The sequence below is a fragment of the Heptranchias perlo genome, chromosome 23, assembly GCF_035084215.1.
Source record: "Heptranchias perlo isolate sHepPer1 chromosome 23, sHepPer1.hap1, whole genome shotgun sequence".
Lineage (NCBI taxonomy): Eukaryota > Metazoa > Chordata > Chondrichthyes > Hexanchiformes > Hexanchidae > Heptranchias > Heptranchias perlo.
Genome location: NC_090347.1, coordinates 35,039,903 through 35,065,394, shown reverse-complemented (window position 1 = coordinate 35,065,394; position 25,492 = coordinate 35,039,903). Strand labels below are relative to the sequence as shown.

General features: G+C 40.5%; 1 protein-coding gene across 3 annotated transcripts in view; it reads right to left on the bottom strand.

Moving 5' to 3' along the window:
- gas7b (growth arrest-specific 7b) overlaps positions 1-25,492 on the bottom strand; it is a 367,980-nt gene that overhangs the window by 184,158 nt on the left and 158,330 nt on the right. For all 3 annotated transcript variants that reach the window (XM_068004339.1, XM_068004338.1, XM_068004340.1), the window contains exon 2: positions 4,252-4,372. In XM_068004339.1, the coding sequence (XP_067860440.1) occupies positions 4,252-4,372 (121 nt within the window). The remainder of the gene's footprint in view (positions 1-4,251; positions 4,373-25,492) is intronic.

Sequence of the window (25,492 nt, the reverse complement as noted above, 5' to 3'; positions counted from 1 at the left end):
AAGCACGGACAGGTATGCACACATCTAGGTGATGCTACTGGGTTTTATAGAAACATAGAAAATAGGAGCAAGAGTAGGCCGCTCGGCCCTTTGAGCCTGCTCCGCCCTTCAATATGATCATGGCTGATCCTCTATCTTTGGGAATAGGAGTTTCCCTAGGCACTAATTTTCTGCCAAAGTGAGGTATTTTCACCTGTTGTCTGCAGATGAGGATGAGAGGGCACAAAACATCTGTCGTGTAATATGACTTAACTATTATCCCTCCACAGCTCCTCCTCCTCCTCATCTTTATAACACCTCAAATCGGGGATTCTTATTGGCGAAAGTAATGGTGGTTTTTTTTTAAAGAACAATTGGCACAAAGGCTCACAAATACCTAAGTACCAGCAGAAAAAAAAGGGCCTAGAAATGGCCTGAAAACACTTACCTTTATGTTACAGTGCCCTTTAAATGAACTGCCACCTGACTTCTCTGTCCATAGCAGCCATTGATCAATGTTGATTACACTGGAAATGTTGGGAAACTGCACAGGATGTCTCCACCCCATTACAATATTTAAATGAAGCTCCTATCTGTTTTGTCAAGAGTTTTATTGCCTGTCCCAAGCCCCATGGAAAACATGAATACATATAAAATGGATGGAGATCAGTCAGCAATGATCGCTGGCCATTTTTACATTCTGTTGTGCCCTGTTTGTGCCTATTTCCAGGTCATAACGGAGCCTCAAATCAATCCCAGGTCTTTAGTGCTCTGGGCTTTATTTCCTTTATCATGTTGCATCCAATACAAGCACGCCCTTGAAGGCACTTTTGTTTCAGTGTAAATGTCTTCAGAGGCCCAGAACATTGCCTAGTGAGGTGGTTTCATTTACTGCTTTCAGAGGCATCGACTAGTTGCCATTTTTCTTGACTGGGCTTCAGTCTGTGTCCATAGACAAGTAGTACTTTTTTTTTGATTTACTGGCTTGTGGGGATGTACATCCAACACTGGATTAGGCCCACGTGTACAAATTGAAAAGTTGCAACTTTTGAAGAATTGGCTATGCACAAATTTTATTCTTGCACCGCTGTTCCAGCGTTGCTGCTATTACTTTGAATCTGCCTCACAATGTAAACTGGGCAAATCTGGAGCACCATCATATTGTGGAACAACTTCCATTGAAAACAGCTCTGCAATGTAAAATGTGCCATACTATTCCACCAGAACCTATGCATCATTGAACAAGCAGCACCTCACCAGTGATGGAGTTCAACGTGATTCATAAGCCATATTATTTGCTTTAGAATTATCAGCACAGTATTCAAAGGTGACAGTTAACTTTAGGTAACGTAGGGCACAGAGTTAAACAGAAAATAAAATCCACATGCTTTCCCAAGATCAGGATACCATTTCACAGGAAGCTGCGATGTTTACTGGTAGAATTTCTCTTCTGGGTCCCTTCTGCCCAGCTGACTAGTTAACTGAATGTAGTATTGTTGTAAAAGGATTCGAATCACGCAAAGAAAAATGGAGAAGGGACAGCTTTCTCGGAGAATTACAATCACTGGAGCACAGACTGACAGTGTTTGGAACAGAACAAAAGACCAAACAAAATAAAATCATCAGCATCTTTAAGGCAAATGGCCAGAAATGTATGTATGCTTAGCTTCAGAGGTGGTGGTGGTACAGGGCGGTTAAGTACCAGCAGTACCATTAACAGCTGACTGCACCTAACAAATGGAGCAATTCAAAGAAACAAAGGCCTGTTAAAACATTGTCATCAGAGGCTGGACACAAGCCAGGACCCAGAGCCCATGCAAGAGGAACAATTAGGAACGTAGAGCTGAGCAATCACAGTTATGCACCAGATATAAACTCCACTGGAGAATAAAACTAGTCATTTGGGAAATGAATCGCTGATGTTAGTATCAAAGTAGTTCTTTAAGAATTGTTGACATATTGGTCACCTATCTGAAAGGCAAGGTCAAGACCAAGTTTTAAACTGAAAACAGTAAACAAATGATCTAGTCATGCCCTGCCTGCACGTTTATAGTTACTCTATATACTAATGATGAAAGAGGTCAGGTAGAATGGTTTTGTAATATTATACAATAATCTTTTAAAATAGAATCAACGGTGGGTCCTTAAAAGATGATAAGGACATAAACAGGAGCAGGAGTAGGCCATTAAGCTCCTCGAGCCTGCTCCGCCATTCACTTAGACCATGGCTGATCTTCAACCTCAACTCCACTTCCCTGCCCGATCCCCATATCCCTTGATTACCATAGAGTCCAAAAATTTATCCATCTCAGCCTTGAATATATTCAATGACTCAGCATCCACAGCCCTCTGGGGTAGAGAATTCCAAAGATTCACAACCCTCTGCATGAAGAAATTCCTCCTCATCTCAGTTTTAAATGGCTGATCCCTTATCCTGCCACTATGCCCTCTAGTTCTAGACTCCCCAGCTATGGGAAACAACCTCTCAGCATCTACCCTGTCAAGCCCCCTCAGAATCTTATATGTTTCAATGAGTTCACCTCTCATTCTTCTAAACTCCAGAGAGTATAGGCACATTCTACTCAACCTCTCTTCATAGGACAACCCTCTCAGCCCAGGAATTAATCGAGTGAACCTCTGTTGCACCGCCTCCAAGGCAAGTATATCCTTCCTTAAATAAAGGAGACCAAAACGGTACGCAGTACTCCAGGTGAGGTCTCACCAAAGCCCTGCACAATTGTAGTAAGACTTCCTTACTCTTATACTCCAGCCCTCTTGCAATAAAGGCCAATATGCCATTTGCTTTCCTAATTGCCTGCTGTACCTGCATGCTAACTTTTTGTGTTTCTTGTACCAGGACACCCAAGTCTCTCTGGACACCAAAATTTAATAGTTTCTCACCATTTAAAAAATATTCTGTTTTTCTGTTCTTCCTACCAAAGTGAATAACCTGACATGATATGAAACCTTTACAATCTGGAGAATAAAAACTTCCTTTAATTGAAATAAAATGGAGATAACTCCTCTTTCCTGAACCCCAGCCAAGACGAGACGAGACGAGATAAAAGATTAAATCCAGCCACTGTTAATGCACCTCACGCAATTGTTTGAAGCAATCGTCAAGTTGGTGCTCTTAGGGTCATTATGGGTCCCAAAAGAACATTCACAATCCACCCAGACCACTGAACAAAAGTATCAATCTGCTCAAGTCACAATTCATATGATCATAAAATTTTACAGCACTGAAGGAGGCCATTTGGCCTTTAACTGCATTTAAAATAATTTTTAAAAACATATTTGAGGATGCAGCCAGGTCAGAAACTTTGTAGATTGCAAAGAGAGCAGTTTACACACAACCAGTCCAAAAATTCCCTGATAGCAATTTGGCATATGGAATAGTCAAACCTTGTATCATTGCTAGGACAGAGGTCCTGAGATGCTGGACACACACATACACTCTCTCTCTCTCTCTCTCTCTTTTGGCTTAGTAGGTGTAAAATATTAGCGAGTTTTGAAATCTAGCTTTAAAAGAAAGCAAATAATCAAAATCAATACGGTTAATGTGATTCCACTAAAAGGAAAGGAAAAAGAAAAGAACAGGAGAGTATCCAAATTCTCCATGCTATCTGCAATTTGGACAACTCAATCTGCTGCAACTTGAGGTCTGCCATCAGCTGGATTTGATTAAATAAAAACATAATTTTTCATTTGTAGGGGATGGAAAATAAATTTGAAGGAAATTATCCAAATGGATGCTTGCCTCAAATCCTCACAAACTGGGTATCAGAGGTTTTCTGTAACTATTTGCTCTTAGCTACGCTGGCTCTTTGCCAAACAGGGAACATGTATTTGCTGACTATTGTCTGACACTCCTTTACTGTGAGGAGTTCCTTATAAAAAGAATCCATAAACAAGGAGCTTTAGTATTGCAAGATGTGACATATCAAGCAGCACGAGTTGTTGCATTGTGAAGAGCTCAAATACCAGGGAATAAGGTGGCAAGTCAAGTGAAGCATTTTTTTTAAAACACAAAGGATAATAGACTTGTGCAATAAATTACCAGAAAGGCCATCGAAGTACAGTATAAATGGATTGAGGAGATAATTAGATGAGTTTATGGAGAGATATAGGATTGAGTGATGGTGAGAGATGGGGTTTGAGCTCTGTCAAAAAGGGGATGAATTGGTTAGGCCTAAGGTCCTTTCCATTTCCTAAAAATTCTTGTGTTCCTATGATCAAGGCATCATTAAGACATGCGTTCATGGGGCTTACCATTTGTGTAGGTGTTGACATAGTACTTCCGACCCTGCGGTGACATGTAGCACTGCCAACCCTGAGGCAGGGGATTGTGAGCCATTTCCTCAATCGTCTGTGGACTTACTGATCCAGGTTTCTGTCAAAGACATGAACACAAACATTCAATTATTCTCAAAACTTGTATGTAAACAATGCATAGGTTCCTACATAGTAAATGTTAGTAACTTTCTCAAAACCATTTATGGATCGGATTCTGTGTCCATACACAAGAGTACAGTTCATTCAGGTCTCTTCATGCCAATAGGTGACTTAGTGAAACTTCCACCAAATTCAAGTCAGTTCAAAACAGAAGCAAAAAAGTTATGATATCTAAGAATTTAGGTCCCTCAATCCCTTCGAGAAATGGTTGCTTAATGCACAGTGGGAGATTTAACTATTTTTGTATTGATTCATCCACTAAATATTGTGAGCAAAAACAAAACAAAAATTATTTGATTTTGGCAGATATCAGTGGCTGCATCATCTTTTCTGATCTTTGCCCAAAGCTCCATCATTCTTCGAGGTGGCTTGGATCTTACAGTCTGGCAATCTTCTGTTGTAATGTTGCCCAAGTGATTTCTTATTGTACAAGTCAGTGTTTTATGTTCACTCTTAGAGTCTCCTCGTTTGTTATGTCATAACTTTCACTTCTACAAATAAATATGTACAACAGTGACTTCAAAAAGTCACAGAACAACTTCAAAAAGTACTTAATTGGCTGTCAAGTGCTTTAGGACGCTATATAAAAACGCAAGTCTTTCTTTATTCTTTATGTATATACAATGTAACTAATGATTCATAGTTCCTATGCGAATCCTGTCCCAGATGCAAGCTACTTGATGAAATTAGAAAATTGTCAGGAATCAGCACATGAACTTAGTGCTGACATTTATTCCATAATTAATAGCAGGAAAAACTAAAAAGATCAAAGATATTGCCCAGTGACCTAAATAAGTGGCTACAATAGTAACTTTCAAAAGGGGAATTGGATATATACTTGAAGGGGAAAAAAATTGCAGGGCTATGGGGAAAGAGCAGGGTAGTGGGGCCAATTGGAAAGCTCTTTCAAAGACCCGACATAGGCACAATGGGCCGAATGGCCTCTTTCTGTGCTGTATGATTCTATGATTCTCTAACATGCTTAAATCACTGGAATCAATTGAGTTGCTGCAACCTTTTCTCAGGTACTTCAGAAAAGAAAAAAAGTTTTGTAGAATTTTACAGCAGGGGAGACAGCCCAATACACCTGTGCCACTCAGTCACTTTCCCTGTAACTGGTTAAATTTTTATTTTAAAAATATTTATCCACTTCCTTTTTAAAAAAGTTATTTTGGATTCTGCCTCCACCATTGTTTCTGGTAGAGCATTGCATGTCCTAACAACAGTCAATGTCACAAGAGAGTGTTCCTTACTGCTTCCTTCATTCTCTTGGTGTTGATCTTGAAGCTTTGCCATCTAGTTACAGACTCAACAAATTTACCTCATCAGAGCAGCTTATAACTGAATATCTCAATATCTCCCCGTGCCATTCTATTGAAAGAAATCCAGTTTCTCTAGTCTCTCCACTAAGCTAAAGAGTGTTATCTCTGGTATCATTTCTTCGGTAGCCTCTCCATGGCTTTGACATACTCCTATGGCAGAGCACCCAAAACTGGACACAACTGCAGCCTAACGCTGTATAGGTTTAGCATTACCTGTTTATGTTGTACGCAATGCCCCTATTTATAAAATCTAGGACCCCCATATGCCTTTTTCCACAGCTTTCTTGAAATAGTCCAAAGATCAAAGAACAGGACTTGTCTAGTAAATTCAGTTACATGTTTCTCCAGAATAGTTTTATTAGGACAGGCCGATTTCATTTAAAAAAAACTAATGCAAAAAAAATGTTCGATGGTTAACTAGATTTATGAAACTTTATAGGTACATGAAAACTGGTCACTGCAGTTGAAAGTTCTTAAGCTTTTGTTTTGATAAAGTAATCATTTGGACTATCTCCTGCAAGACATATCAGCACGACAGCATTACACATGATTATGACATCAACATAGTACTTGCTATATCCCTGCTCCCAAATTAAGTTATTTCTGTATAGTTGAGTAGAACAATGGATGCCTTGCAGTAGTTATTTGATGAAATCTTCCTATCCTAATAAAACTTTCTCCCAACTAACCTGGGGAAACATGTAACTGAATTTACTGTCTTGTATTCACATTGCAGGGGGAACCTTTCATCCAGGGTTACCAACCCTCCAGGATTGCCCTGCCTCCAGGAATTAAAGATTAATCCTCCAGGACACTGCTGCGAGTAATTCGGGAGAAGAATCATAGGGGCATTTTTAAAAAAAGTTTGTTTTCTTCATTTTCTTTGAACACTTTCGCTTCTTAGTTATAAAAATATTGGAGATATGGAAAAATGCTGTTTGATCAGGTGGGGCAGTTGGAGGTCACATGATGATACCTCCAGGAATACATCTAGAGTTGGCAACCTTACTTTCAACTGAAATTAAGTGCTGAATTGTTCACTGCATTGGTGAGCAATATTTGATTGATGAACTCTGTCAAAAGCATGCGTTCATTACAAGCAGTTCCTATGTGTTGCATATCAGAAGTAAAGCAAACAACACCAACTGGATATCAAAATATTTCTTGTGACATATATAACAAATGATGATTCCAAAAATGCACATATCTTCTGATACCATTTTAGCATCAAACATTCAGCACACATATTTCCTGGCTTATAAGTTCAGGGTACACTAGTGTTGCTGTAAATCAGCAAACATCTGTTTCCCATTTCAACTTTTTCCATATTACTTCTCAAACTAGTGCTAGCAAACAGTCTTTTTAGGTCAGTTTTTGCATTACATCAACACACAGAGAACACAACTCTGGATTGGAGCTGCTGGTCTGAGCGCCAGTAGCAGGAGAGCACTTCAAGGAAGTACTATATAGAATGTACAACACAGTAACAGACCTTCGGCCTAACAGGTCTCTGCCGGTGTTTATGCTCCATATGAGCCTCCTGCCACCACCCCCCCCCCCTTCATCTAACCCTCTCTCCCTCATGTGTTTATCTAGTTTCCCCTTAAATGAATCAATGCTATTCACCTCAACTACTCCTCCTCAAGATAGTGAATTCCACATTCTTACCACTCTCTGGGTAAAGAAATTCCTCCCAAATTCCTTATTGGATTTATTAGTGGTTCTCTTATATTCATAGGCCCTGGTTTTGGTCTCCCCCACAAGTGGAAACATCTACTGTACGTCTACCCTATCAAACCCTTTCATAAACTTAAAAGCCTCCATCAAGTCACCTCTCATCCTTCTGAGAGAAAAAAGCCCCAAACAGTTCAGTCTTTCCTGATAGGTATAACCTTTCAGATCTGATATCATCCTTGTAAATCATTTTTTCACCTTCTCCAGTGCCTCGATATCCTTTTTATAATTATGGAAACCAGAACTGTGCACTAGTAAGTTATACTGGCTACAGTGTAACTACAATGTGTGAGAAGCCATCTTTGTAAGGCATCGACCAGCATAGCACTGAGCTATACAGACCAGAAGATCGCAATTTCGATTCCTGAGTTAGTTTAGCACTGCTGAAGCAGCAGTTGAGGTGCTACAGTTGATCACTGCGATTTGAGCTTAGGAATTGAAAAATAAAAGAGGGTTCCCACTCCTGAGTGACATCTGCTGGGAAACGTGCATGTGTGAATCTAAGATTGGGAGAGGATTGGGATAGATTGTCATGTGCGTAACAGTTGAGGAACCTACCACACACATTGGGGGTAATACTGACTTTGGACAGTAGTGTAAAAATGAGTGATATCAATTCAGCCACCTGATTTATTTACTGGGGAGAGATGTGCAACAGGCAGCTGAATCAATATTACCCATTTTACACTACCATCCAAAGTCAAAATTACCCCCACTTAGAAAAATCATAATATGATCAGACAGAGTCAACATGGTTTTATGAAAGGAAAACCATGTTTGACAAACCTATTAGAGTATTTTGAGGATGTAACTAGTAGGGTAGATAAAGGGGAACCAATGGCAGACATACATTTGGATTTTCAAAAGGCATTCGATAAGGTGCTATATAAAAGGTTGTTACACAAGACAAGGGCTCAAGGGGTGTGGGGGTAACATTAGCATGGATAGAGGATTGGTTAACGGACAGAAAACAGGTCATTTTCAGGCTGCAACTAGTGGGGTGCCGCAAGGATCAGTGCTTGGGCCTCGGCTATTTACAATCTGCATTAATGACTTAGATGAAGGGACCGAGTGTAATGTATCCAAGTTTGCTGACGATACAAAGCTAGGTTGGCAAGTAAGATGTGAGGAGGACACAAAGAGTCTGCAAAGGGATATAGACAGGTTAAGTGAGTGGCCAAGAAGGTGGCAGGTGGGGAAATGTGAGGTTATTCACTCTGGTAGGAATAGAAAAGCAGAATATTTTTTAATGGTAAGAAACTATTAAATGGTGGAGTTTAGAGAGACTTGGGTGTCCTGGTACAAGAAATACAAAAAGTTAGTATGCAGGTACAGGAAGCAATTAGGAAAGCAAATGGAATGTTGGCCATTATTGCAAGGGGGTTGGAGTACAGGAGTAAGAAAGTATTACTACAAGTGTACAGGGCCTTGGTGAGATCTCACCTGGAGTACTGTGTACAGTTTTGATCTCCTTATCTAAGGAAGGATATACTTGCCTTAGAGGCAGGGCAGCGAAGATTCACTGGATTCATTCCTGGGATGACAGGATTGTCCTAGGAGGCGAGATTGAGTAGAATGGACCTATACTCTCTGGAGTTTAGAAAAATGTAAGGTGATCTAATTGAAACATAAAAGATCATGAGGGGGCTTGACAGGGCAGATCTGAGAGGTTGTTTCCCCATGGTTGGAGAGTCTAGAACTAGAGGGCATAGGCGCAGGATAAGGGATCAGCCATTTAAAACTGAGATGAGGAGGAATTTCTTCACTCAGAGGGTTGTGAATCTTTGGAATTTTCTACCCAAAGGCTGTGGATGCTGAGTCATTGAATATATTCAAGGCTGAGAGACACAGATTTCTGGACTTTAGGGGAAATCGAGGGCTTATGGGCATCGGGCAGGAAAGTGGAGTTGAGGTCAAAGATCAGCCATGATCTGATTGAATGGCGGAGCAGGCTCGAGGGGCCACGTAGTCTACTCCCGCTCCTATTTCTAATGTTCGCTCTAAGCCATTTGGCTGAGGTACTGGAGGGATGCTAGCACCTGTAGACCTGCATCCCAGTAAGAGTTGGCTGTTTTATCATCAACAACTTGCATTCATATAGCGCCTTTAATAGAAACATAGAAAATAGAAGCAGGAGTGGGCCATTCGGCCCTTCCAGCCTGCTCTGCCATTCAATATGATCATGGCTGATCCTCTATCTCAATCCCATTCCCGCTCTCTCCCCATGCCCCTTGATGCCTTTTGTGTCCAGAAATCTATCTAGCTCCTTCTTAAATATATTCAGTGACTTGGCCGCCACTGTGGTAGAGAATTCCACAGGTTCACCACCCTCAGTGAAGAAATCTCATCTCAGTCCTAAATGTCCTACCCCGTATCCTGAGACTGTGACAGCTCGTTCTGGACCCACCCCCCCCCCCCCCCCAGCCAGGAGAAACATCCTCCCTGCATCCAGTCTGTCTAGCCCTGTCAGAATTTTATATGTTTCAATGAAATCCCCTTTCATTCTTCTAAACTCGAGTGAATACAGGCCAAGTTGACCCAATCTCTCCTCATACAACAGTCCTGCCATGTATAACAATGTCCCAAAGCACTTCACAGAGGAGTAATCAGACAAAAATAGACAGTGTGCCAAAAAAGGATATTAGGAAGGGTGCCAAAAGCTTGATCAGAGATGGGTTTTAAAGAAAGAACAGAAGGTGAAGATACAGACGTTGAGGGATGGGGCTTGGCCACAGAAGGCGCAGCACCAATGGGATGGGGGGGGGGGGTGAGGATTTGCACAAGACTTCAGGGGCGAAGAGGAAAAAATTGGGAAGAACAGAGAAAGTCAAAAGTACTGTTAAGTAAGTTAAAAGAATGGAGACATTATAAAACCCAATATTTTTCTAAGTTTATTCTATGGTGGGTTTAATTGTTTTTAAAGTATGTTATTGGGCTATAATACTATTCACAGCAGGGGAGTGCTGATTAATGATATCAGGCATGCCACATAATTATAACATTACATCCCTCATGCCAAAAGGGTGTTAGCAACTAAATTAGACATTACATGTATTGGCAGGCAACTGAAAAGCCTAGCAGAGTATCTGTTGACTTTGGGAGACTGGTTGTACTTGGCTGTTTTTTTTTTAAAAAGGCACTTTGCTCCTAAATTTATACTCCAGCTTCAAGATTGGAATGAATCATCAATCCTGATAAACATCTTTCTTCTGAAGTAGATGTGCACTGTGGTGTACTTAGAACAAAAAAGGAAAATAAACCTATGGTCGATTTAATAGTTATATTTCTTGTCTACATAACAATAGTGGCTACACTTTCAGAAGTTATTAATTGATTGTAAAGCACTTTGTTGTTCCAAGACAGTGAAAGGTGCTAAATAAAATGCATGATCTCTCTTTCTATTATTGAAATGGGAATACCAGTTTTTGGATTCATTCATATTTCCCCATCTCATTATCTCTTATAACTTCTTTCAACATTAAATGTTAGAACAGGTCTGTTATCAGACATCAGAAGCTGAGAATCCTAAGTGAAGGCCCAAGGCCCAAAATGCAGACCATCAACAAGGTGGAAAAGATGATGAGAGAGAATTAAACAAACTACGATCCTGAGAGTAGTGAGTATTTTAGATGGACTTTCCTTTGAAGGGAGAGGATAGATTGAGCTCGTGTAACTAAATAAATAAAACAGGAAGTAAGTTGGGTCTAGCCTTGAAAACTTAGATTTTAGAGCCTGGAAGTTTTATAGCATGTTACGTATAGTCCATGAATTTTTAGAGTACTTGAGGCACAAAATGGAACAATAATGATTTTTATGAATCAGGCACCAGCAAAAGAAAATGTTTGAGCCTTATATAGATTCACACAGTCAAACAGGAAGCAAATGTGAACTTCAAAATTCTTTACATTATCTTAAATAAATAGGACCTAAGCTTGCTGACATGAAGCAGCTGCAGGTAAGGAAGGGTCTGTAGCCCACAAGAGTTGGAAACCTTTGCCTCAGTTTTCACAGGAAGTGGCTGAGCTGTTCATCTAATTCACTAGTCGCGGTCTGCCTGCTATACAGCTTTTGAATATTTTACCCAATATGTAGGATTGACATTTGATTTTACATGATCATTTTTTTAAAGTTGTTTTTATTTAAAAAAAATGTTTTTATATAAAAAAATATTTGATGCTACAGCATATTGGAACAGAGCCACAGTTTCGACATATTATTTTGAAGACCTCAATTGTCCAAAACTAGAGGTCATAAATATAAGACAGTCACTAATAAATTCAATAGGGAATTCAGGAGAAACTCCTTTACCCAAAGAGTGGTAAGAATGTGGAACCTGTTACCACAAGGGAGTAGTTGAAGTGAATAGCATAGATGCATTTAAAGGGAAGCTAGATAAACACGAGAGAAAGGAATAGAAGGATATGCTGATAGGGTTAGATGAAGCAGGGAGGGAGGAGGCTCGTGTGGAGCATAAACGCTGGCATAGACCAGTTGTGCCGAATGGCCTATTTCAGTGCTGTAGACTTGACGTAACTCAATGTACTGCCCTCATACAGGACAATTACCCTTCCCTTGAGATTTTCCATAGTGATGTACAGCATATAGAAGGACTTGTGGTAGAAATTAATGCTAGCAATGATATATGAATATTTGATGCATTTGTATCACTATTCTACTATTTCAACAGAAATGTTAACCTATTTAAACAAAGTCAGTCAATGCTCTTGTTAAAATAGCAGAATTTTTTGATACAAGCCTGTTAAGAGTTTCTGGAACATCACTGACAGCAATTTCTACCTCAAAAAGGGAAAAGGTAATGGGGCACAAATCACTCCCAAAATAACAAAGGAGCTCAACAGCGCTCTCCGTCGTTAGTGGCGAATTGAAGGAGCAAGTTCCGGCGTTCGCACATGCGCAGTGAAACGTGGAAATCCGAAACCTGCTCCTCGTGGTTCGCCCGGCAATATGACAGCTTCGAATTAAAGGGACATTGCACGGTGCAAATCAGAGAAATCATTGAAAAAGTTCCAACTTGCTTATCTCCCTGCTGGAAAGGAACTAATTATGCCACCAAACAGGTATGCTTAAAAATACCATGTCTGCTTAAAAATACCAGGTCTAAACTAAGTTTTAATAGCACGGTTAGTCTTAATGACTGCTAAACAACTAAACATTAACTTTTAAAAATGTGGAGTCTCATATTACTCCTTATTTTAAGTTTTTGTTCATTAAAAAAAAATTAAAAATTTTTTTTTCTCTTCCCTTCTGTCTCCTATTCAATTATTTCTTTGGCATTTTATAAAATAATAATTTTTATTTACAATTGCATACAGAATACCAACTTCCAATGAATGAAGTCTGCTTGAGCAATGCAGGCTGTATCTGTGGGCGTGACTTCTCTTCCTGACAGATTTTGTGGGCGTGTCTGCTTCCCTCAGACTTTTCCAGCCGTGGCAACTCACGCTGCTCAGAGGCTGGGTTGATGAAAAACAATTGTTTTTCAAGTTCAAATTCAAGCAATTCCATGTCACAGAGTCCACAGTGAGTAATTTTGTTCATTTAATTTGCAGGCGTGCCAGTGACTGTTGCCTCACCGCTCTGAGCGATTTTTGGCCCATTGTTAGTACAACTGGGTATTTTACTTATTTAGTTAGCCTCCCACCTGAGTTAAGTGCATTTGAATGAATGCATTATTTGTTATTACATCCATTTTAAGCTCTTTGGTCTTTTTAGTGATGGGTTTGACCACCCATATATGGTTGAAGATAAACGGATTCAGTCTCGAGCCTAATCAATCCAGTAGGTGTACACAGAAAGTTCACTTTCAGCACAAACTCAATTTTTATTTTACTTCAAGCGTAGAAAGATCTTTCCCCCACCCATGTGTGTTTCAGAAACTTTTATTCACATTGTTCCGTTCCTAGATCAGCAAGGAGAAAGATCACTACAAACACAAGTTATCAGATTTTCTGAAGCATGAGTAAGCCACATGATGCTTACATGGATTGAGATCACATCAGAGGCATACCATCAGGTGACTGTGCCTTTGAATTGTGTTGAGGGTGTAACAATACAGTAGAGGATACCATTGCCAAATCTACACTCACAAGAAGCAAACTAAGTTACACCTGGCTGGGAGGCTCATGCTCCAAATGGACTGAATGTCTGGAAGGGCTGTCTAAGAATGGCCAGTCATCAGTTGATGGAAATTAGAAACTAGGGGGAAGGCAAGAAGAAATTGGGGCAGCAATGACTGGAAAGAAATTAAAGGCTCCATTCTTCATTTCCACTTTGCCAAGCTTAGGATTAACCTTCTTTTAAAATTGAGAAACCCAGCTGAACGGCCAAGGCCTATAATGCAGGCTTCGACCAGGGTTGTAAAAGAATAGGAGAAAAGATGAAATTAAGACAGTAGAAGAAAAGATGAGAAAAAAGTACTCAGAATAAATGGACCAAATAAGGCAGGAAGAGGAGGAGAAAGTGGTTTGGATAAAGGAATGCAAACAGAAGCGATGAAAAGTAGTGAACTGGACTAACGTAAAAATAAAGCATGGACGTGAAATAAATCAAGAGAAGAAAATTTAAAAAGAAACAGGTGAAATGGTAAGAAAACATTTGAATGAAGGGAGCTTTTTCCTTTCCAAAGAATTCCATTTTTATTATACCTGTTGTTGCTGTACAAATATATTTTTCCCCCAATAAGTCCACATTTATAGGTCAGATCATTAACAGTAGTAAATCAATGGAACTTAAAATAGTGCAGCATATCAGAGCAGGCCAACATTTCTTTACAAGCAGTAAATCTCACTACAAAAATGAGATTTCAAGTTAAAAATGAGTAACCTTTTCCATTTACTTGGTTTAAGCATCGTCTCCAAGTCCAAGATATTTAACCTGTTAATTGCTAAAGGTTTCCTATAAAAGTCTATAGCCTGGAAATTATGCTGTTGTTTTAAATGTGCTAATGTCTCTTAAAATAATGGACAGAGGAATCTAATATGAATGCATTAAACGAATGTACGGCATATACTGCAGTCAGTCAATTTCAAAAAGGGGGATTGGAACAGGTGTTAAGTCCCCGATTTGCATAAGCAATAAGCCTAATACCAGTTCCAGGCAGGTGCTCTGTACCACTACAGGGCGCCCTAACCAATATGGCACTCGGCGTACTTCGGGTGCAGACTGAGCGCACGCACGTTGCACACCATATTGGGCCATGCAGTGTCCATCTTTCGCCCAAAAGATGGGCGCTGCGCAATCAAATTTCTAGGCCAAGTATTTTTTCTTTTGGTTATAATATTTGTAAGAACTTTTTTCTTTTGGTTATAATATTTGTAAGAACACATCTTAAATAAATCTATCAAAAAGGATCATACGTATAAAAAGTCATATGTAAAATTTCATTGTCGAGGAATGAATCTGCAGTGTGTTAGATGTTGGGAAACACCATGTAAAAACCATAACTTGCATTTATATAGCACCTTTAACATGGTAAAACATCCCAAGGCACGTTGTCAAACAAAATTTGACACCAAGCCACAAAGGGAGAAATTAGGACAGGTGACCAAAAGCTTGGTCAAAGAGGTAGGTTTTAAAGGAGCGTCTTAAAAGGAGGAGGAGAGGTAGAGAGGCGGAAAGGAGGGAATTCCAGAGCTTAGGGCCTAGGCAGCTGAAGGTACGGCCGCCAATGGTGGAGCGATCAAAATCAGGGATGCGCAAGAGGCCAGAATTGGAGAAGCGCAGAAATCTCGGAGAGTTGTTGGGCTGGAGGAGGTCACAGAGATAGGGATGGGTGAGGCCATGGAGGGATTTGAAAACAAGGATGAGAATGTTTTAAATCGATGCGTTGCCAAAATACCATTTGCATGAAACTCTGAATTCAAGTCAGATATTTTATTCTGTATCATTTGATGCATTGGTTGGGATCAAACTGCTGTTTGCAGATAGGTAATCAGCAACCTAGATTAACACTTCCTTAGAGCAAATTTTTGCTCCTAAGTAACAGGAGCTATTGTAACATGGAAACACTCACTGTATTATAAATGGGTAGTAATTTAAGTTCAAACTCCTATTGCAATGTAAAGCGGGAATGTGACAAAACTGCCTTCTGAATCTTATCATATAAGTATGGTGATGTGCAATTATATCAAGCTGTGATACTTGAGGTATCTGGCATCACCTCTGATCTCACATCTTTCATTATTAAATGCTCAACACTATCAACATTGTCAAACCAATATAGAACATATGACTGACAGCAGGAGGAATTCAGGAGGAGGGGGAAATATTGTAACAATGAGCTAAATGACCAAGGAGATATTTATACTAGCGATCTTATTTGGGCAAAACCCAGCTTTATGCACTTCGAGGCCGACATGAGGTACAATTGAATCTCAGTATTCCATACTGAAATTCCTCCAATCGGGTTTCCACAGCATCAAAACAATCCTATCCAAAGTCACAAATGACAGTCTCTTATTACAGTGCTTTAACCCTCTTCACCCTCCCTACAGCAGTCAACCACATAATCTTCCTCCGATACTCCGTTGTCCAGCTCCATGGGATTACCCTTGTTTAGTTGCACTCTTACCTATTTGATTATAGCCAAAGCAAGTTCAGCATTGGTTTCTCGACCCACTCCTGTGTCATCACCACCAGTCAGCCAAGGATCCATCCTTGAACCCGTACTCTTCCTCATCTGCAGGATACCCCTTGGCGGTATCATCTGCACACAATTGGGTCCGTTTCCACAGGTACACTGATGACACCAAGCCTCAAATTTAAAATTCTGATCTTAGTGTTTAAAACCCTCCATGTCCTTGCCCCTTCCAATCTCTTATCTCCTCCAGTCCTACAAGCCCCCTCCACCAAACTCTGCATTCCTCTGATTCTAGCTCTTATGTGTCCACCCCGTCCTTTGTCACATCATTTCTAGCAGTGCCTTCAGCCACCTAGGTCACACTCTCTCGAATTCCCTCCCATCTCTCCACCCTTAACATACTCCTTAAAACCTACTTCTTTGACCACACTGGTCACCACTCCTAACCTCTCCTTTGACTCAGTGCCCATTCTTTTCCTCACCCCTCGTGAAGCACCTGGAGATGTTTTTCTACATTAAAAGAGCTATACAAGTGCAAGTTATTTTTGCGTTGCAATTGTCTGGGCTGTTGCAGCACCACTTTTGCAACAGTGCAAGCGCAAAGTGCACAGTTATACTACTGCTCACCCACACTGTTTTGAGGTGGACGGCAGAGCTTTCTCATGTATTTGTTCAAACACTTGTATGGAGTACAGTTGGAGGTAATTTCACTCATATCAACATTTTAAAGATCGCACCAATGTTTATAGGTTCATGATACAAATCAAGACATGGCACAGATAGTAAAGGCACAGTGCAACAACAACAGTGGTGGTGAAATTCACCTTGGGTGGTAGTGCAAAATGGGCAATAGCAAATTGGCAGCCCATTTTACAATCCACCCAATTTTCTTTTCCATTTGCTTCAATACTTCAAGACAAATTTCACCCCCAGTATCTGTAAGCTCACTAATAGATGTACATATTTTGAAATAAGGGAGTGAAAGAAGGGGGATGTCAGTGGCTACCAGAGGAAGTAGCAAAACAAACAAATTCTGTTTAAGTTGAGCAGGAAAACTGGAAAGGGATTTCCTGAATAGGGGGTCTCTAGCTTTTGAATTGTGGAGAACCTGTCAGTATTTAAATATCAGCACATTCAAGATTAAAGTATGATCCTCTCTAATTCTGTTTTTGTAGCTGTCTCACAATAATGCAGCTATTGTTGGATATGGTTACCCTTTGCACCTACTTCCTCTGTTTGTTTTTTTGACTCTTGCAGGGATACAAGTCGTGGGCACCGGCTATCATCTTGCTTACGTGGCTATTCCTCACTTGAGCGTGGATAGTGAGTATCAACAGACTATTGAACCATGGAGGGTATCACCACAAAGTCTAATCCTGTTCTCACATCCACAGATGTGCATTTTTAATCAAGGGTGACTAGATATTGCTCAGGAGCTGGAACCCTGCTTGATTTTGCATCCCTTTCTAGCCCAAAGGTGTTCAGGTTAATTGCAGTGCCATAACTACCACTCCAGTTGAAATGAGCCACTCAGTACAGACCAGGGATTGAATCTAGACCTTCTGGTCTGTATGGCTTAGTACTACAGTGGATGGTGCCTTTACCCTGTAGGCCTTTGGTTGAGCTCTTTTCCTTTGTTTTGGGAAGTGTGAGGTACAAATATGAATTATTTCATAACTATTTTCTAAGATCATTTTTCTTCCTTCTGAAGCCTTCCCTTAATTTAATCTGCATTAGATGAGGACATATTTAGTTGGAAAGGTTGCTTTTTTAACAAAAATGTCTTCTGTGGTTATCTATGATAGAAGTAAGCAAAAATGCACAAAAAAAAAATCTACCTACGCAAAAATTAAGAAACAGATCAGAACACTGGTCATGTTATTATTCTTCACCGACTCCAAATTAAATGCAACCCTAATTGCATTGCCTCCTCAATGAATAATATTACCCTCCCACTCTCCTGCCATAGAGTAGCTGAACAGCGCAACTACTGATGCACAAACAATGAGGGTCTGACAGTACTTCTAGATTATCAGCTTCATGACATGCTGATCAGCAGTTTGCCTGGTGTGTGGAATTTAATGCAAAGCTATTTCTGAATGTTGATTGAAATAAAATGCCTACTCAGAACATTTTCATGAAATATTCTGGTAAATTACTCCTAGAATAATGGCAACATTCAATAGTTTGGGGTAAAAATAATATTGCAGCTTGACTGAGGGGCTGCAAAGTTTACTAGTTAATTGATTCTTATCTTATTACTCAGGGCTAGATTGATCTCTGTTGAGAAGGGGACGGCTGAGTATTCTGTAGAAATTAATATCAGTGCTTGACATATTTTCAGAGAAGGACATTAACGTAGATGATCAACAGGTGGTAATGGGGAGTAGGTGCACTCCATGATAAAATATTCATAAGGACCTCAGATGGATCAGGCTTGATGGGCTGAATGGCCTCTTCTTGCTCCAGACTTTATGATTGACATTGTATATAGTGAAACTAATTTTTGTCATCACCTCTACTAAAAATATATACCAACATAATGAGCTATTTTTCACAAGCAATTGTTGTCAATTTAAAAAGAAGTTTCCTGTTTGACACCCATTCGAGTCGTTGACTGAAATGGTGTTGAACCAGCCTACCACTAATCTGTCACCATCACTCGAAAGTGAACTGGCATAACTCGCTTCTAATTTTCCCTCCCACTTCATTGCTGGTGTCTTAATTAGGTTCACGTCTGACTTATCAACACATGGGCTTTGAAATGATCCTGTGTGAATATTAACACACGTTCAAAATAAACAAGTCAATGCCTCGGTTAAAACAGCAAAGTAAATTCATTTAAATGCGTTATTCATTCGTATCCTAATACTTGCAGCATGTAAGTTCAAGACCATTGTTTAGATGGGAGAGGACATGATTAAAAATCAATTGTTACCTGTGGACATCTGAGACACTCAGGGGACAGTTAGCCCATGCACTGTACTATCTCACACAACAGCACATTCTACATGTCCCCATCAACATTTGCAGCTAACTCCATACAAACTCTGGATAAGTGCATCTGATTTGAATCATTAACAGTGTTTCACATAACAGGGGTAATTTTAACTTTCGGAGATAGTGTAAAATGGGCAATTCCATTGATGGAACGGGCAGCCCATCCAACATTACCTGACTTACACGATAGTTAAAAGTTAAAACTACCCCAACATGTCCAGAAACTATAGGATTGGGAACTAAGCTAGCTGGGAGTTTATACAAAAGGACTATGCTGCTGGGAACACACAGTTTCAAGATGGGCTGATCATCCTCCCCTCAAAAAATTCAACCAGAATTTAGTGGCATACTTGAGATCTTTAGATTCAGACATCAGGCAGCAATTTTTCACCTAAAAGGGTAATATTCTTATGGAATAAATTATTAGGAAAGGTCATTGGAGCAGACATTTGTTCAAAGGGCAATTTGATACACTTCTGGAGAAAGGAATTGCTAGATATGTTGAGAAGCTGTTTGGGTGAGGGGGATAGTAAAGAGGAATGAATTGTAGGGCCCTATTGGCATTGTCATGTTCTCACATTTTTTTTTAATATTCCATAGCAGTCAGCAAACAGCTTTGGATTGATGACCTGGTTTCATCCAAACTGAGGCAACCACTTAATTTGAGCTGGATTCAAACAGAGCTGAGGTTCTCTGGATAACATGGCTCATTCACCTCAGGCCCGTGTTCTTTCTTGCTGGGAAAAAAAAAGTTCAAACTATTTGGCCTTAGCTTCAGCAAAACAGCCAAATTTGGGCAGGTTTGGATCTGTGGCTTAGTTCAATGATCATTCTTACTAAGTACCTATTTTTTTTAAATAAAAAAAAGTCCTTAGCCTATGACTCATGATCACTTCGTAAAACTGCCACCTACGGTTCAGAACATGCTAGCTCGGAATGTTACAAGGGTATAGAATAAAATTGAGGGGTTCAAAAGGTGTCATAAACTGGGACTATAGTTTACAAATGTCATTTGGACCCCAAGATTGTGTTCCAGCCTTCTAGCACACTTCCAAACATCTGTTATTTTTATGTCTTGTGGAAAATCTTAGCAATTCCCAGATAACACCCTTCTGCCCGCACATGATCCTATTACTAAAGGTTACTTTTATCAGGCTGTAAAATACCTCAACCCTATCCTGTTATTCCGAATTCCTGGACCCAAGTACATAATGACAGCTCACCCTCAATACATTGAATTGGTAGTTAGAAGATCTTAAGTACAGTTTTAACATAGCAAACAGCAAAAACAAGCATATTTTACATGTAATAAAAATGTGACTGGGAAACACCATTGCAGTACCATATTCCTACTCACATTTTACTACAAGCTCCCCCTTCTCCTGACAGCCTGTCCATATTATAAATTCAGGCTGGTAAATTTAAGCTGCCTTTGAAAATACGAACAGAGAAACAGTGATATCCACCAGACGTGGACGTGGTTTGGTCATACTACAGTCATGTGGGTGTGTATTAAAGATCAGACTTCAGTAAGTAGGTTCTTTCTTCTGATCCTGTTCCCACCTAGCATCCACACATATGCACTTTCCACAACAGATCACTGGATAGCAATCAGAAGCATTAGACTGGGGGGCACTGAGGCCAATTTTAGTGCCCCAACTGCTACCTTGGCTGAGATCAACTAACTCTACACAGACCAGCTCTCTCAATCTGAATAGTTAGCATTTTAATGATCATATTCTGTAGTTACCAGTTGGAATGAAAATGAAATTTTTTTTTTATTACCTGAACTAGCAAAGATATTCTATATTTTAAGCATAATGGAAAATATTAGGTACTATAATGCATTCAACTAATAGGACTTAATCCAAAGAGACAAGTGGGCTGCAGGTCTGATTGAGGAATAGAGATCCAGAAATATGTGGTGTTTCAGCCGAGCAGTGCCACTTTAACGGACCATCGGTATCCTGTTCTTCTTTGCTGAAATCACACCTCAGCACTTACAAGAGTAACTTCCTAAATCTGCAAACTGTACAAAGTAGCACCTGCAACGTCAGTTATCCAATCCGGAGATGTTCCTTGCAGTCATGTCCAGCAATATACTGTGAGACTGATTTAAGTCAGGGACTCTATGTAATCAGAGCGACTTAAGGAAGGAGTGAAATTCTCTGGTGGGATCAGGGTCTCAACAGTTAAGGTCCCAGTGTTCTTCAGCGGGAAACTGTGCAGAGGTCCATATTACCTGGAGGAGCAAACCAACACTTGTGGTATGCGTTTGATTTTTTTTTCTCCCTTTTGATGAGCTAGATGCTTGATAAGTGTTGAAACCCATCATCATGTTTTGAAGTCTCCAATTCAAGCTACTGAGAAATCTATCCTCAGTTGTAGGGTTTCTGTTTGCCCAATATGGAGTGCAAACTTTCTTTCAGTAGGGTCACATCCTACTTACCCTCGTCCAGAGTGTTTAGGTGCAGGTTGGAAGAGCCTAGGCTTAGAAACCTCCCAAATATGAACTGGGGTACTGCTAGAGTTCAACTAGCTAAATCACAGCTTAACAGAGCAGATGACGGGGAAGCAGCCCCAAATTATGCAGCTAGGGTAACCATACATATTAGAGCTTTGACCTGAAGGATTATCCAGAGCCAAATGAGAAAAATCACAACCCCTAATAGCAGCCTTCCAAGTCTTATTAGTCACCCTGAATGATTTGTTACTCATCATCAACAGCATACCTTATGCACCTGCCTGGTTTAGATAATGGCCTCCATGCAGGATTGACCTGGTCCCAAACATCCAGTGCCAGGTGTATCACATTATAGCCAGATCAACTTCAAAACGGCCTTGCCTATCTTTCTCCCCCGGGAGGATGGTCAAGAATTGGTCATTAGATAACTGGTAAGCAAAGGTTGAGCCCTCTCTAGGAACTCTTCATAACTGGCATGGTGAGCAGCACAGCTCACTATAAAATGTTGAAGAATCCTTTTACAAAAAGGTATTTGAAACCCTGTGTACATGGGATCATTTTTTGTTCCTGGGTGTGTCAGTGCTAAATGATTAAGAACTGGTGCAAAACCTGCCTGAAAGGTTAAGTGCTGAGAGCATTCAATTTGCTGGTAAAGCTCATTAGTATGATAATTGTATAATCATTCACAGTGCCAGGTGCAGAGTCAGATGCATCGAGAGAGCACAAAGGTGGTAGGAAAGGAAAACTACATGGCAAGTTAAATTTAAAGGGAAAGGGTGAATGAAAGGGGAGTGTCACAACAGGGGGACAAAAATTCAGAAAAATTAAAAATTCTAAAAAAATGTAGAGCCTTAAAAAGGCACCTCAGCCCATTAGCAGCCTTCACTACTGATGAAGGAGCAGGACATTAAGGAATGGCAGGCAGAATTGAAGTGAAAGGGAACCTTAGGTACAGGCATGAGCCTACAGACACATGTCAAAGCAGCCCCAACATCCTATTTGATAGCTGTTGAAGTCGAGATGGTGCTATATGAACCACCATCAGCATTTGTTCTGCTCAAGTGAGATAATTACACCTCGGCAGATATAGGTATGTGGGATGCCATTGGGAGAGCATGGAGCATCTCTGTCTGCAGAGACTGGTATGTGAGATGCCACCAGGAGAGTGTGGAGCATCTCTTGGACAGCCTGACATCCCTCCGTGGGTCCTCCTCCTTCTGAACACATCAGTTCAGTGGATTCTCATTTGGAAACTTACCGATGCCCATAATGAAGCTGGTGGCGAATAAATAATAAAGAACAGCTAGCACAAAGGTTCAATGGAGCCTAAACAGATCAGCAGAAAAAAGAAAAAAAAATTAACTAAATGGACTAGAAAGGCACTAAAATCACTTGCCTTTATATGAACTTCCGTATGAATTGTCCATTGCAACTAACTTTCCTGGGCTTGAGTTTGTTTGGTGTCTTGCACATCTGCCAGTCAGGAAATAGCATACAAGGCATCCTGCCCCTCTTTTACATGCACTAACATAGCCTCTGCTTATTTTAGATAGGAGCTTCCGATGCCCGCTCCAGACCCATGTGGAAAATCGAATTGGACCGAAAATAGATAGAGATCAGGTGGAAATGCGCTCTGCCCAACCTAGCACTCCTGTATACCCGATCTGTGCCTGGTTTGGGACGTGATGGAGATGAAAATTGGCCACATTGTTTTTGTTTTTTTGATTTCTATTGGGTTAGTAAAGATAAATCACCAGTAGAGTATTCATTGAATTGGACTGTACTCGTGTCCTAAAGGAGTGATGCTGCAGAATGTGAATTCAATGGTCTATGTTTTAATTCGAAAATGACAACTTCATAACCAGCCTGAGGCTGGGTAATTATAAGAACATAAGAAATAGGAGCAGGAGTAGGCCATATAGTCCCTCGAGCCTGCTCCACCATTCAATAAGGTCATGGCTGATCATCTACCTCAACTCCACCCTCCCGCCCTATCCCACTTTCCCTTAGTGTCCAAATATCCATCAATCTCAGTCTTGACTATACTTGATGACTGAGCATCTACAGCCCTCTGGGGTAGAGAATTCCAAAGATTCACAACCCTCTGAGCGAAGAAATTTTTCCACATCTCAGTCCTAAATGGCCAACCCCTTACCTTGAGAATGTGACCCTTAGTTCTAGACTCTCCAGTCAGGGGAAAACAGCCTCTCAGCATCTACCCTGTCAAGTCCTCTAAGAATTTTATATGTTTCAATGAGATCACCTCTCATTCTTCTAAACTTCAGACAATATAGGCCCATTTTACACAATCTCTCCTCATAGGACAACCCTTTCATCCCAGGAATCAATCCAGCGAACCTCTGTTGCATCCCCTTGAAGGCAAATATATCCTTCCTTAGGTAAGGAGACCAAAACTGTACACAGTACTCCAGGTGTGATCTCATCAAAGCCCTATATAATTGCAGCAAGCACCTCTTTACTCTTATACTCCAGCCCCCTTGCAATAAAGGCTAACATACCATTTGCCTTCCTAATTGCTTGCTGTACTTGCATGTTTACCTTCTGCGTATTCGTGTACAAGGACACACAAATCCCTCCGACTACCAACACGTCTTAATCTCTCACCTTTTAAAAAATATTCTGCTTTTCTATTCTTCCTAACAAAGTGGATAATTTCACATTTCACCACATTATACTCCACCTGCCACCTTCTCGCCCACTCACTTAACCTCTCTATATCCCTTTGCAGTCTCTTTGCATCCTCCTCACAGCTTACTTTCCCACCTAGCTTTGTATGGTCAGCAAACTTGGACACATTACGCTCGGTCCCCTCACTTAAGTCATCGCTATCCCCTTGCCTTATCTATGAATGGATTTTAGATACTGTTGGAGTGTTCTATCTATGCAAACAGGGTCACAGTATGGGTGTTCTTTTCTTTATGCTTTTACTCTCTTTTAGAGAGGAGAGGATGGACTGATAGCCAGCAGTTCAGGAAATGACTGCTGCCTTAAAACTAATAGATTTTAGTAATAGGACACAAGTGTCTAATAAGTTACATTTTTCAGCACAGATCAAAATATTTACTTGAAATAAAGCAAACCAACCCAAGATAGAATATAGGTGCCTGCAATAATTAACATGCAATTTAAGGATTTAAATATATTGGAGGTAGAAATCGGTATGATTTGCGCCCTTTTCTTGGGTATGAGAATAGGGCGTCTCCCCCCCATCCCCCCCCTCCACAATCCTAACAGTTGCCCTCCCCAAACCCCCTCCCGGAACTTACCCGAGGTCGCTGCCAGTGAGGCAGGTGGCCTGAAATTGGCTTTTCACGTGGGGCAAGCTCCCTGTAGTGGCATGACAGGTGCCAACAGCTCACCCCGAATGTGTAGATGAGGCCCGAGGACCAATACCTGGTGAAAATGGGCGCCCAGACTAATTTCTACCCCATTGTATTTTAATGAATCTAATGTTACAGACTGATTGTTCCATCTTTCAGATGAGAAGTCTTTCAAAAATGCGGTACGGTATTCTCTCTACTGCAATGGAGTGACAGCCTAGATTTATGTGCTCATGTCCTGGAGTGGGGCTAGCACCCACAATCTTCTGACACAGAAGGGAGAGTGCGATCAATGATGAAGGTTTGGATTATGGTTGTGACAGCAGAGCAGAGTGGGTGGAGGAAGGCAACATTTGGAGATGAAAGAAAACCATCTTGATAATGGATCAAACATGGGGGAGGAAGCTGAGCTCAGGAACAAGCAACACTCTTAAGGTTTAACACCGCTGAGCTTAACCTAAAGGGCCAGTCAGGGAGGTTGATGAAGACCAAGCTGAAAGTGCAGAGGTGTTTGTGGTTGCCTAACAGGATGGTCTTCAGTTCCTGACATTTAGCCAAAGCAACTTTCAACTCAGCCAGGTCTCAGTGTTTGGCAGGC